The following is a 14159-nucleotide window of genomic DNA, read 5'->3' on the forward strand; positions in this document are numbered from 1 at the left end:
GCTCCTTTTGATTTATGTACAGATTGTGGGGCAGATCGCTGTTATTTTCCACTTACATTTACCTACACAAAATCTCTGGCCTTTTATCTGGAGTTTGAGGATGCCCACGGTTTCAAGGATGAATCCCACCATAGCCTTGGCCAGTGAATCACAGCTGTTGTCAAAAGCGAAATGTAAAAGCGCTTTTATCGGCCTGCAGTCATAACATAACAGTACCCAGATATTTGTTTGATTGGCGAAGTGGATGAGCACGTCGTGCTTTAGCTTGAAGGTATTTCCACACAGTACATAAATGCTCAGTAAAGCAATAGCAAACAAGCAAAGCCTCCGCTGCGGGGCAGGGATAATAGCATAACGCAAGCCAGTGAAAATATCGCAACTAAACCATTGTGTATGCTACAATTTGGCGAAATCAGTAATATACATGTTTATATCTTGCCGCAGTATTATTCCCAAAATGTCATTACTTTAAATACGTTATCAGCAGAATGAATTAAAAGTTGCATTTGCTTTTCAGATCAGATGCTATCGTGAATAAATCATTTCTTTAACGTGATTCCCTCTCCAGTCAAATATAAAGTAGATAAATTGTACATACATTACCCCAAATGGTTCAATTTGTTGCATTTTGTGCAGTAAGAGGAAAAAAAGAAAGAGCTGTTAGTTAGACAAATAATGTTGAACTTTTGCACGAGAGATCTTACGCTGCACTTTCCCTTTTCTCATCATCGTCCTCATTTTTTCCACAGAGACGAGAGTCTGCTTCCTTCTCCAAAAAGACCAACAACACTTTCAACATCGTGGGAACCACCTACAGCATGGGCGTGGCCAAAGACCCCGGACTGACCACCGTCGCCAAGAGCGCCACCACCACGTCCACCCCGTCCCTGCCGGTCAGAGAGGTCCGGTTGCCCAAAATGGATGGCGAGTACGTGCCGGAGGGAGTGAGTAAGTCGTACAATCGCGTCAGCAAAGTGGACAAGATCTCTCGTATCATCTTTCCCGTCCTCTTCTTCATCTTCAACCTGGCGTACTGGGCCACTTACGTCAACAGAAAGCCGACCATCATCCGATCCAGCCCTCAAAAATGAATGCAGCAACCAAATTGCAAAAAACTGCCAGTCCAGTCTTAGCTGGACGTGAGGCTACTGCTTTCAAAACACACGTTTACTATTTTTTTTTACAATTCATAGGTTTGTGTGTAGAAACACAGTCCTGGTTTACTGGTTTGTTGTTTTGGTTTTCCAGTGTCACAGTTCCTGTGTTGCATGAGTTCAAGTATGATTTGTTTTATTACCGGTCTTGTACGGATGATCATTACATACCCACTGTATCACACTGTGTATCACCCGGAGGACAACTCCAGTCACCATTGCTGTCGGTCGCCCCGGCGAGCACCTTCAGCCTCTCAGCAGCCAGTAGCGATGTCTGTAAGCATCATTAATAACCGTCCTTTCCCAGTACACCGCAGACCCAAAGCAAAATCACCTAGAATCATTTTTTTTGGGCTCTCTCTGTGCATTTACCTGTCCAGTGACTCTTATTGTTTAAACAGCCTGAGCAGGCTGCGAGATAAAGAAACTGTGCCTTTTTTAATCTCTCGCCCGCAGAGATGAATAGTTTGGCACATGCTGACATTGTCTTCGAGCGTACGCCTACCTAATGAAAAACGTCAGCGTTGAATGAACTCTCACAGGTCGGTATTAAACTCGGTGTTCTGCTGCGTGCGAGTTGATTTAATGCTGACGGCTAACTGTGAGGTGCTGGGCCGGTCGCCGTTGTTTTGATCATGGCAGACGGGATGGGAAAAAGTGTTCGGTTTCAATTATTTCACCGTAGGAGGTTGTAAACAATTTCAGTTGTGAGGAATTTCAAGGCCTGACTTTAGACCCGGGCCAGTGCCACACCAGGAGGTACATGCATCGAATTCCATTACCTCATGCTGAAGTGTTGCTGGCTTTGATATTTATACCGATTTCTTAATTTGTTTATCGAACAACCCAGTATTCATCTTTGGGAATGCACTATTTTTATCGCTGTTAATATTTTAATTGTACAAACTCATTACTTTTGCAATGGCAAGCCACCATCGTTGTTTACCGCTGTGAGATATATCGATGTTTTGCGAGTAGTTTTCTTAGTGTTTTTTTAATATGTAATCTGAGTACATACACACAAAGTGGATGTGTACATATTTATGTGTTACCAGTGGTCCTCTATCAATGTTTTTATTTATGAATATTTATTATTTATTCACATAGTGTGATCGACTTTCTTATGGAACTTGAGTTTGAAAATATCCTTTGCATTCACGTAGAAAGTGCCAGGTTTACATGTGAAATTAAAATCAAGACATTTTTTTGTAGATAAACAAAAAAAGTTGCGTAAAGTATGTACTTATGTGACAGCAAGCTATATTAAGCAAAAAAGCATTAACTTTAACATTTCATTCATTTCACGAACCATTAACGTAGCTGTTGATCGATAGCTTTAGACGCACTACGTTGAATCTCACTCGTCATTTTTAATATGAATATTTATGAGTAGGAGAAAGAATAGGGCCTGGTTTTATTTTAATATCATACACTCTAAAAAAAATTTGAGTTGTTTCAAAACCCATGGTTGGGTAAAATATGGGCATCTCAAACCTTGGATGTCCATTTTTGACCCAACAGTGCGTTGAACCAACCCATCTTTTTTTGAGTGCAGATAAGGCATGAGGAGGTTTTTTCCATGACATAGTACATGGGATGTATAAAGAATAAATTAATGCATGACAATCTCTTCATTAGCTACATCACCAGACACACACGCTAATGTGTTATCTTTCTGAATTACGGTTCATGGTTTTATATCTTGTAGTGGCCGTTAAAATAGCCGTGTATCTGGAGTACATATCTGTAGGCTCCTCTTCATCCTATATGAGCTACGGTAGGGCTAGATCAAACAGTGGTTCAGTATTGATTGTCTACGCAATTAGTACTAATCATAAATAAAGCCACATCTAAGAAGTATATTTATATAGGAGTTAAAGCATTTATTTATGCGAACTGCATATAAAATGGCATACATGATCTATGTTTTTTACCGTATAAGATATAACCTTTATAGCGTCAGTACAAATGTAAAAAAACAATATTGGGTAGAGCTATGTAGTGGCATGATAGTCGATTCAAATATAAGAACAAGTTGTAATATTTTAGATATCGTCAGCCCACTTGAAATCAGAGACTTGGGAAACATAGTCGTGTCGATTACCGTAATCGTTCTGTAAACGTCAACGTATTCGTCAGTTATGTGGGATTTCTCACACACAGATCAGTGAAATATTACGTGTTCAAGAGGGTGACAGTAAAATGTACAGTATATGTTAATGATGTTAGCGTTTATTAGCGACGTTTTCGCTATCATTTGAGTGAAGCTTAATGGAGTACAAATGCTAATTGGTCATTTTATCACTGCCGGACGCTAATTGAAAAACTGCTAAAAATTGTACTGATCTATTCCATGTCTTGCTTTAAAACGTGCATCTTACTGCCCCCTTGTTCCAGAACCGACCCGGATCATTCTGGATCATGTTTATCGCATCGGCTAACAAGTCTAGCCTAGCGCTACTCTGCCAGATGTACCACCTTGTGTGCACTTTTCAAAAGTTTACTGTGAAGAGGCAGATGTTCAATCTGCCAGGCTCCCTGTACATACTGGATCCAAAAAATACATCTTCAGCAATTTTACTGCATGTCCCAAAGCGTCAGAGTCGAGATGTCTGACTCAACCTTGCGGTTTCATAGACAAGTGATTCCTGGTAGATGTTATCTTATAAAAGTTCTTTCACACTGTCTGGCTTTGATAAGCGAATTACTCTTTGTGAGAAGCCTCATTCTTGACAAGCTATAATAAACGACAGCGGAGAAACCCAGAGGACGTTGTATGTACTTCTGTTAATATAAAAGACGGTACGAGATGAACGTTATCAACTGAGGACGGTCGGTTTGTTTTGACGACATCAATTTCGTGCCTCTTGGTGGTTCGTCACGTCATGTGAGTTGTACTCTGGCGCATGCTAGCTATTTCGTTTCGTCGTGTTACACTGTGATTTAATACCAAAAGGCTGATAGGACAAGTGACCTAGAACGTGTCTAGGAAACGACTCGAGTCTCTCTAAATCTTGTTAGTGCGACACTTCTCAGCTCGTGACTCGAGTCATATTGAACAGTGGAAATTGCTCTGACACGCTGGTTGATTCGATGTCCTTGATATAAATGCGGTTTTGAGATGAGACTCACAGTTGCTGAGATTTACGCCGTGAATACAGTATGCCTTCGCAATCAAAGCCGCGCCGCTGCTGTCGGAGAAGTCAGAAGGAATCTCAAGAAAAATGCTGTGCCGGAGCGAAAGTGAATTGGTGAAGCCTCCTGCCTCAAAACAAACTGCTATGTTTACTTGACTCGCTGCCTGGGCCATACATCATGATTATTGCCAAATTATCAGCTGTGCCAAATGACCTTTAGAGATAAGTGAAGGGGGGATGATTTGCCCATGGATATCGCATGACATGTGTGGGTGTATACTGTATACACACACACCAACACGCTACTCCGCGATTTGGTTTCTTGCATTAAAATGTCAAGAAGGCATTTGTGATTGGACAATTTGAGAAACGCTAATGACACAGATCACATTTGCATAGCGTGTGATTTGCCAGCACATTGGGGGCGGACCGCAACGATTGGGACATTCCCCAACGGTGAAACATCTGATACGTTTGACTGCATTACCGATTCAGACCCTCAGATCGGCAGCCAAGCTCAACGCTGTTGAGTCAAACACAGTTAAGTGAATTGATCCAAATTATTTCTTTTTGCCCAGCGGAAACCACAGAGTTTGGTCGATCTGTGTTTTATATCCATAATATGCATTTTTGAAACTGACCCAAGTGTAACTTTTTAGTTGATGCTGCAGAAATGAGGTTGCTTTTTGCTAGATTGTGCTTTTTGTAATGAAATCTATGTTCTGTTAATTATTAAGAGACTTGGAGCTACACTGCGTGCTATAGCTGGGACTGTATGGAAAATGGACTGAAACATTCTTTTCTTTGCACATGAAAGCAAATGCTTCTAGCTACGTAAGTTCGATGGCAAAACGGTGTTGTGTTCCAAATGTGCCAAAACGCAATTCATAACACGTAAACGTGTTTTGGGGGTGCAACACAGGACGCTAGCGTAAAATCGTATTTCTCTGTGGTCAGTTTTCAGGTCAGCTATTGTCATGGCTGAGCAACAGTTGGAAGAAGTAAATTGAATAATAAGGTATATGTACAGTAGTGCCTTTCGGAGATCAGCAACGATGCCAGAATGCATATCGGTGCGTAATTGAGTTGGCCAAAGATTTGCGTCTGCGTTCTTGTACAGACTGTTTCTAAGTGTGAGGTTTCTCTTACTGTGCTGATAGTTGCTGTTTCTATAGACGGTTTCAAAGCAGCAACATAAACGAACGTTACTGCGCGCGTTCGTGGACTGCCCTAAACTTCCTGCAGATTATTTCTGATAACAACCAAAAGAAACCGAGGAAAAACGTTACTTGGCTAAACTTGCCTCTCCAATATTTTGAATTAAGACTGCAATACCAAGCTTAACCACTAGATGTCAATGTACCGTAAGGTTTCTTTAAATGCGACAAAACTACAAGTCGCATTCAACAAATTGTTTATTTAATAAAATGAAAATACAACAAAATTCAACAAATTGGTGTACAATACAATAATAACATATATTAATATTAACAGAAATAAAAATAAATTAAAAATAGTTATATTATTAGACACTTGCCAGACCGATAAAAAAACACAGATCAGAAGTTTACTGCAGTCCGGGCATGCATCTGATAAAACGGTCTGTAAACTTCTTGCTTATCTGTTTTTAAAGCTGCAGTCTGTAACTTTTCTCTCTATCGTCATCTCTGTTTGAAACATAAAATTTATTCATGCACTTATCTTTACGTGGTTTGAAGTCAAATGGCATCTGACGTTTCCTGTGAAACATTGCAAACAAAACCTTAACCCCCCCAAAAAAAAGTTACTGATTGCAGCTTTAAGTACCGGCACATTTAGTAACTTTGCCAGAATGGTGCGTGTGCCATTCTGTACAAACTGTACAAACAGGAAGAGTTACTGTACAATATTCCCAAAATGTTTAGCACATGCACATTGCACACTGAGAATTTTTTTACAGTGATTACAATGTTGTGTTGTAATTTTGTAACATGCATGTTGCAATTAAAAGCGAACTGTTGTCAAACACATCTGAAAGCCAACACTCAATGAACCCTGGGAAATGATGTATTAGATTGTAAGGTAATGTACTTGGCTTAAGTGTGCAGATTTCTCTGAAGTATAGCATTTTGCTGTGTCGTAAACAGTATTGTAAAAAAGTATTGTGCTGATGTATGGCCAGCGTTTCTGAAATAATTGGAGCAAATTTCGTGAACGCTAGAGTTTGTTCGCTCATTTGATCTGTGGTTTTCTCTGCCTCTCTGTAGCTCTAAGACAGACAGTACAAGTCAAAAATGTTGCTTCTGTTAAATCTTGAATTCAAGGTGTTCCTTTTTGTTGTGGAAGTTTGTTTGTTGGGCTAATAGCAGTATCCTAGTGTTGTTTTATATCTTTATGTGTCCTGGTTTGCTGTTCTTTACGTTGAATAAAGATTTGGTCCATTCATTCACTTGGCTTTTGTGGTTTTTCTTGTTTCAGTCGTGATGGTGCAGACTGTGTATGTGTGTCTGCCTGTGACCTTGGTCCTCTCCTTTACACTCTTTCCATCTGGACACTCCACAAATATCGCACATACATTAACATTTTCTTTGTGATGCTCGCGTTGTGAGCGAATGGAATGCCGGACGGACCTACAGACTGGATTCAGGCTTTAAATATTTCTCGCACCACTTGCTACTTTTTTTCGCCTTTTTTTTGCTACCGTAGCAACTGAAAACAAACTATTTTCTAATGAGACTTTTTTAACAGATGCTTTTACAGATCTCAACATCTGTACCGCAGATTTAGTGCAGCACATGCTGAAGTTTAGATGTTCTTTTGAGAATGCGACGTGATTTGATTTCTTCAGACGGTGCCGTATGGATCTGTTTCTCATGCCGAGCGTAATAATGCAGCTTCACCACGTCTCATTTTTAAATTTATGCAATTACAAATTTGAATTCGTTTTCGTACATGAAAAAGTATTCATATATTCAAAGGAAGAGTTCACATTGTTGTAGACACAAAATATGTTTTGCAGATTGTACAAGCTGCTATTTTCCATACAATGAAAACTCCTAAAAAAATGACAAAAATTATACTTTTACAGTAAAACACGACTCAAACACTGATGTATAGTCTATGTTTTCTAAAGCCCTACAATAACTTCTCATTAGCCAGGTTTCCATTACAGATTCCGTATTGCGGAATGACGTTTCCATTAAACAATGTTATGCGATTAAAGTGTCATTTGTTTCTTCTCGCGATAAGTCATTTTGGCCACACTTCTTCTTTGTACGTTTTATGGCAGGTTGCAAACCAACTTTAGTGCGTAGTGCCACAAGAAATGTCTATATTTCCTTATATATTTTCCTATTAGGTAAGTTGGTTCCTAATAAATCTCCATACTGCACTCACTCGTTTTCCTGCATGTGGGCCATCATATAAGATATTACTTAATGTGAATTCCTTACATCCAATCTTTCCAAATGTTCTGCCAAAACATACCGCGAATAGTCATGTGACTTTTTTGTACACCACGTGACTTGTAAATATGAAAAAAGTGTTTCCATTGCAGGAAAAAAAAGTGTTTTCCATTGCTTTTTTGCGATACAAGGTTTATGCAAAATTGACGTGTTTGCATTGGGCGTATTTTCAATGCGCTCTCAATTTGCGCATTTTGAAGGGTAATGGAAATGCAGCTACTGATGACCTTGCTCTCCCTCATGGCTCTCAAACTTATTTTTGGATGCATTAAGCTGATTTTCAGTGAGAAACCAACACCTCATTGTTCAAAAAACAGCAAAAACACAAAAAAGAATTTTTCCATTTTTCAGTGAACTATTCCCAGAAGATGTCTTCAACTGCAGAGTTTAAACCTACAACCTCATGGTTTCCCGTGCGTTCTTTCCAGTCTTTCCTGTAGCCTCCTCCTCTTTCATCTCAAGTCGCTTTTCCCATTTCCTGAACGTCGTTCTGGCAGCCTTTGAGATCCCGAAGTTAAATAATCTCCTTGTTCTGAATTTCCAGCTCCACCCTTTGAAAGCACCTGGCTAATGTCGTTCACCCTGCTTCGCTCAAGCCCTCTTCCCTGCCGCTGCAGCTATGTTATGTTGCTGCCGGCCTCGCCTTCATGAAATATGCATTATTGTGATGTTCTATTCTTTTTGAGCGCCACATCCTGGCAGCGAATGGAGAGTGAAGGGGCAACATGCACGTGGAGACCGTATCCATCATTTACAGGACTTCAGACTCGCCAGCTCCTTCCCCTGTGATGCCGGGTTCAAAAACACGCCGCTAACATGAAAGCAACAGGGCAATCGGACTCCTCCGAGCGATCAGGCTGCCATCCTTTATTATGTTGGAAAATCAATATGACGCACAGACAAACAGAAGAAGATGAACATCTTTCAGTGATTGAGCTGGTGATACAGGGTGATGTGAGCTATTTTTTGATGTTGGTTTTTCTGTTGTGATTGATGTTTTCTGTGAAAACGAAGTAAAAACAGCCACACACGCCTGCCACACGTAATCACTGAAGTACTTTTCCCTGTAATAGAAGACATAATGCGGTTTGTCTGGATGTGAGGTTACAAGATATTACTGTAGATACAGTACATTTCATTTTACATCAGAATATTTTAAAAATAATATTTTATAATATGACTCGCTTGTAGATGACAAAAATGTTCTGGATGAAATAGTCCAGCTGTGTGGACAGCATGTTACATGCATGCTGCTGATTATTGTAAAGAAATTAATCTAGTCTCTGATGTTTAAACAAAATGTGTTTACGGTAATCCACTTCCAATGGATATCTATGGGGAAAAATAAACAGCCGAAAAGTATAGTCGCTGGATTTATTTGTGTTGACATGAGACATAATAAATATTGGATTATAAAAATTATATTGAATATTTTGACTTCTGTCGTTATATTTTTCATGCTTCCTAGCCCACATTCTAGCAGATTCTATTCAAATGTATACACTTTTCACATTATTGCATTGTTATACCACGGGGCTGTTGAATGCTTCATTCTGATTGGCTGACGAACGTTCGACGGGTGTGCATTATTTTTCAGTTAAACGCACACCTATGAAGGTGTTCCAGGTCTGCTGACCGCATTACAGTTCCATATCACTTCGCCAAGTTTAGCCTACTGTCCACCAGTGAATATGTATTTAACAACAGACACAGTGACAGGCAAATTCCATTGTCTGAGAAGAAATAACTATTAATATTTATGGACAGCATGAACATTTGAACAACAATGGCGAGAGCACTGTACAGGACTGTTCAGACGAAAAACTAAAGCATGTATCAAAGGTAACGGCAAACTACATGACACAATCAGCGGGTTAAAGATAAAACACGAAGCACAAAAATAACAACAACAACAACATGTTAAATTCGTCTGTGGAATGGGTAAACGGGACTTAAAACACGCAGGAAGCTTTCTATGCCACTGAGAGAACCGCAGCTGGCGCAGAAACCTCCATGTCACTTTTTTCTCTTAATACTCTTCTTATACGACAGGGGTGTTAAATACGACGAAAACAAATCAAATATACTGTAAATACTTGTCTTTTCACTCTCAGTGAAGCAAACGCGTGTGCACGTGCACTGTCTGTCTTCCTCTCAATCTCGGAAAACTGCATGCAGGCTCAAGCAACGCCTTCAGATGAGATGCGTAAGAAATTAGTCCTACCAGCAAGTGCATTCCGGGACAAATACCATACAAATGTCTTGAGATAAAACATCGTAACAACGTCTTGTGGTATCAGAACAACGTCTTGTGGTGTTGTGACCGTGGTATAAGCGGAATAATTGACTCCGGTCCGTTCAATTATCGAAAGTTAATGCACACCCGAGGTGTAACGGCCACTCCGCTTCGCGTCGTGGCCGCATTACCACCTCGGGGTGTGCATTAACTTTCGATAATTGAACGGCCCGTCGTCAATTATTCCTTACTTCCTAAGCACCTTTATATTTTAGAACAAATAGTAGGGACAAAACAGTATAGAAATAAGAAAAAGTAAAAAAAAAACATAGATGCAAAGAATAAATTGTATTATTGCACATTTTTCATAAGATGGCCATTAGCTTTACTACATACAGTAAGTGCATAGGACTGTAACCTGATGTTATATTCATAGCAAGTCTATGTGTCTTTATATACTGTATGGTCACATACCACTAACAATATCCATGCATGCTACGTTTCAAAAATTGCCCACTAACTCTCTGAATAGAGAGATGGCTAAATTGATGACATTTAAAAAAATGAATTATGATCAAAAATACATGTTATCCATCTGAAGGCTTTACCCTTCTCATTGCTTAAGAAGAGAACAATGCATTCTAAGAAACTATATAGTGTAGAACCATAAAAATGATCAAATACATGATAAATTTGCAATAAAATTACGAAAGGTACATTAGCATTAATAACTGATAAAAAAAATTATAGTGTCCATACGGTTGTAAATGGACTGTTATATTAAAAGTGATATTTTACTAGGCATTAAGTATGTGTCTTAATATATTTCAGCAATCTCCCAGTAAGCACGCCAAATGCGACAATAATCAAAACTCCAATAAAGTGGAGGAAAAACTGGCACATTAACAAAACACTCCTGCAACTAGACAGAAGATGAACACTGTTCAGAGAAGCTAACCAAGCCGTAAGAATATAGAGAAAACAGTCAAGGTTAAGCAGGCAGATCAATTATTAAAACATTATAGTCTATATCATGTTTACAAGTGGCACATGTTTGATGTGTGTGGCAATGATGTTGAGCTTCTGGCCAGATACGACTAGGGTCTGCCTGTGTCTTATACGGACGCAAAGTTGCAGGTCATTACCACATCATTGCCATACACATCATTAAAGTGATACTTCACCCAAAAATTAGTTTGATCAGTCATCATTTACTCGCCTTCTTGTTATGTCAAACCTTTATGACTTTCTTTCTTCCTCAGCACACAAAAGAAGATATTTTAAAGAAAGTTGGTCACCGAACACCACTGAACCCCATTCACTTCTATTGTATGGAAACAAAACAAATGCAAGTGAATGGGGTCCAGTTAAGAACATTTTTCTAAATATCTTCTTTTGTGTTCTGAGGAGGAAAGTAAGTCATACAGGTTTGAATTGACAAACGCAAATGAAAGGAGTAAATGATGACAGAATTTTCATTTTTGGGTGATCTATCACTTTAAGTAGCTCAAGAAGATACTGATGACCATACTATAGAATGCTTTATAAAATATAAGCAAGATTTTACAGAACTTAATACACTGCCAGCGCAATTGCTGTAAAATGAGGTGGGTTTGATCATTTTCTTGGATGTAGTAAGCACTCTTCTGTGTTTTAAACAAGCTGAAACTTATTCAAGAGCCCTGCAGGACACACACCCGTCAATGAATTACACAGTAATCTACTCATGACGTCATAAAGTCATGAATAAGAATCATTTGAATTGATGCATCAGCTAATATCAGATGGCAGACAAACCAACTGCAGCCAAATGTAAATGATCAACTCTGAACAGTAATAAAATGCATCTGCAACATACTTTATACGCTAATAAAAGAAAACAGTATTTCTTGTCCCTGGTGTGTGTTGGCTCATTTGCCTCCTGGCCGCTGACGTTGATCACTGGCTGCCTCATTTCAACGGGACTTGCTGTTATATAAGCACTCAGTGTAGGTCACCGAACTGGGATTTCCTTTCATGTTGCATTCATCCGCTTTAGACAGGACACATTCGCTGGGACACTAAGGCCGGGAACATCAATGTGACATTAGCTCAGATTTCCTTTCGACTCGAGGCTTAGCGAGAGGGCGTACATATACTGGATGGATGAGGGATGATAAGGTTTCAAGCACCCAGCAGGTAAAGGTCACGCTGGTGTTCATCCTGTTGTTCGGTATTGTACCGGTGATGCGAAACATCAAACCATGGATCAATTACAGCTCATCCGGAGATACAAACCAACTGTGCCGTCCACATTCCTTGCCAATTGAAAATATATATATATAGGAAATTGAAACTGAAAAAGTAAATTACAGTCACCTGTCTGACCTTTTACTTTAAGCAAGATTTCCATCTTGAAGTCAACATGAAATGACATTTCTTCGATAATGCGACATGCAAGGTTTTTGAGAAAAAAATAAAAATCGACAATACATAGAGACATACCCTTTTACACGTGGTTTTTTAATCGGTTTATAGGTGTGTAAATAATAAGCTTCTACAGGTCTTTCGATCTAATGGACAAAATAAGCAAGTGCTAGTTTGCAGTAGGGATGGACGATGTCTACAGTGAAACATCGCGATGGATGATGACATCACCCTGCGGCGTTATAAAGTGAGGCGCGTCTTTATACAATACGGGCTACGCAGACACGAGTCTTCATTATACAACACGGGCTGCGCAGACGCGAGTCTTCTTCAGGACATCACCAGGACAAGTCAAAAGCTACCCAGCGCTGGTAGAGTTCCAAACTGATAAAACATCCAATGTTTTCCTTCATATTTCTGAGTGAAACAGGATTTGATTAGCTCATGAATGGAGAGCTGAATATGACATGAAGGTCACAGCATCTTCACAGATCAAAAAGATGACTCATCTTTTGAAAAAGTTGTCATCGTTTACCATTGATTTTGGTCGTGATTTTCTAAGTACACTGTCAGAAGAAAGTTAACCTTAAGTTACACATTTTTTTCTGACATAGGAGCTTTTTAATTATTGGTTACCGTTAAACCTGGGTGAGAAAGTCATTTCTGGTGCTTTTATTAAGTGTTATAGACATACAATTCTTTGCAATAATGTGCACTGATGAATCATGCACAATAAATCCTAGTTTACATCAATGCATTTGACACTTTTAAAAGTGCCAACAACCTACACATTTTACTGTACCAGCCTGTATGTTTCCTGGGAATCAAACCCATAACCCTTGCACTGCAACACAATGCTTTACCAATTGAGCTACAAGAACACCTGACTTCATCTTTGATATCGTATTGGCTTAATTATTATCCTTTCCCAATCGATACGGATTTACAAGTAAACACACACCATCTGGCCATTATAAATATGGTAGCTGTTCAAAAATCGTCTCTCTTTGCTTCGTTTTTTTCCTAACCGCAGTGGGATTTATTCAAGGCATTACCTCAACACGAAGTCTGAGAACAATAGCCAATCTTCCAGATAATTAACAACAGCTATATTGTGGCCTATAGCAGCTCCAATACTTCAGTCATTGTAGTGGCTCAGTTAAAGAGATGGAAACCAAGTGACGGGTGTTAAGAAAAAGATGGATGTAGCCACAAAGTTAATCCTCGCTTTAATAAATTCTCTAGAAACTTGATCAGTTATTGATGCTAGTCACCTTAAGATAGTGATCATTCACACGCACAAACTCACACATACGCTCGCACTACCTTTTGGCCTGCGGGAGGGTGTCAGATGAATTGGATTAATAGACGAGAAGGAAAGGTTATAGAGTTTGATCGACTCTGATGTAGTAAAGATCTACTCCAAACTGGATGACTGCAGTCCTCACGGTGGGGTAATATAAGGCCATACACACACAAACTCACAAACCAGCCTTCAAATGAAATAAAAATGTGTACCTCCAAACTGCAGTCAACAGTCTCCGGGAAATAGATCTCATGATTTATACTTGTTTTTCAACGTTGCACGTAGCATGAAAAATCTTTCCGTATTATTTAGCCCAAGGTCACCGTATAGCAATAAATATTTACTGAAACCTTTCATACATTGCAGCTGTCGTTTATTCTGTTATTAACCATTAGCCACAGGGAAAAAGAGACTGACGTGTACGTTAGATGAATGCTTTGAAAATATCCAGTCTATTACTTTTATGAGCGTGAAAGT

The 14159-nt window shown here is 39.3% G+C and overlaps 1 protein-coding gene across 1 annotated transcript in view; it reads left to right on the forward strand.

Moving 5' to 3' along the window:
- Positions 1 to 6777, forward strand: part of LOC130550696 (gamma-aminobutyric acid receptor subunit alpha-3) — a 28488-nt gene extending 21711 nt beyond the window's left edge. Inside the window, exon 3 of the mRNA XM_057328194.1 lies at positions 750 to 6777. Coding sequence (XP_057184177.1) covers positions 750 to 1091 — 342 coding nt within the window. The 3' untranslated portion in view covers positions 1092 to 6777. The remainder of the gene's footprint in view (positions 1 to 749) is intronic.
- Positions 6778 to 14159: the final 7382 nt, after the last annotated feature.

Source organism: Triplophysa rosa, unplaced genomic scaffold, assembly GCF_024868665.1.
Source record: "Triplophysa rosa unplaced genomic scaffold, Trosa_1v2 scaffold402, whole genome shotgun sequence".
In the NCBI taxonomy this organism is placed as follows: Eukaryota; Metazoa; Chordata; class Actinopteri; order Cypriniformes; family Nemacheilidae; genus Triplophysa; species Triplophysa rosa.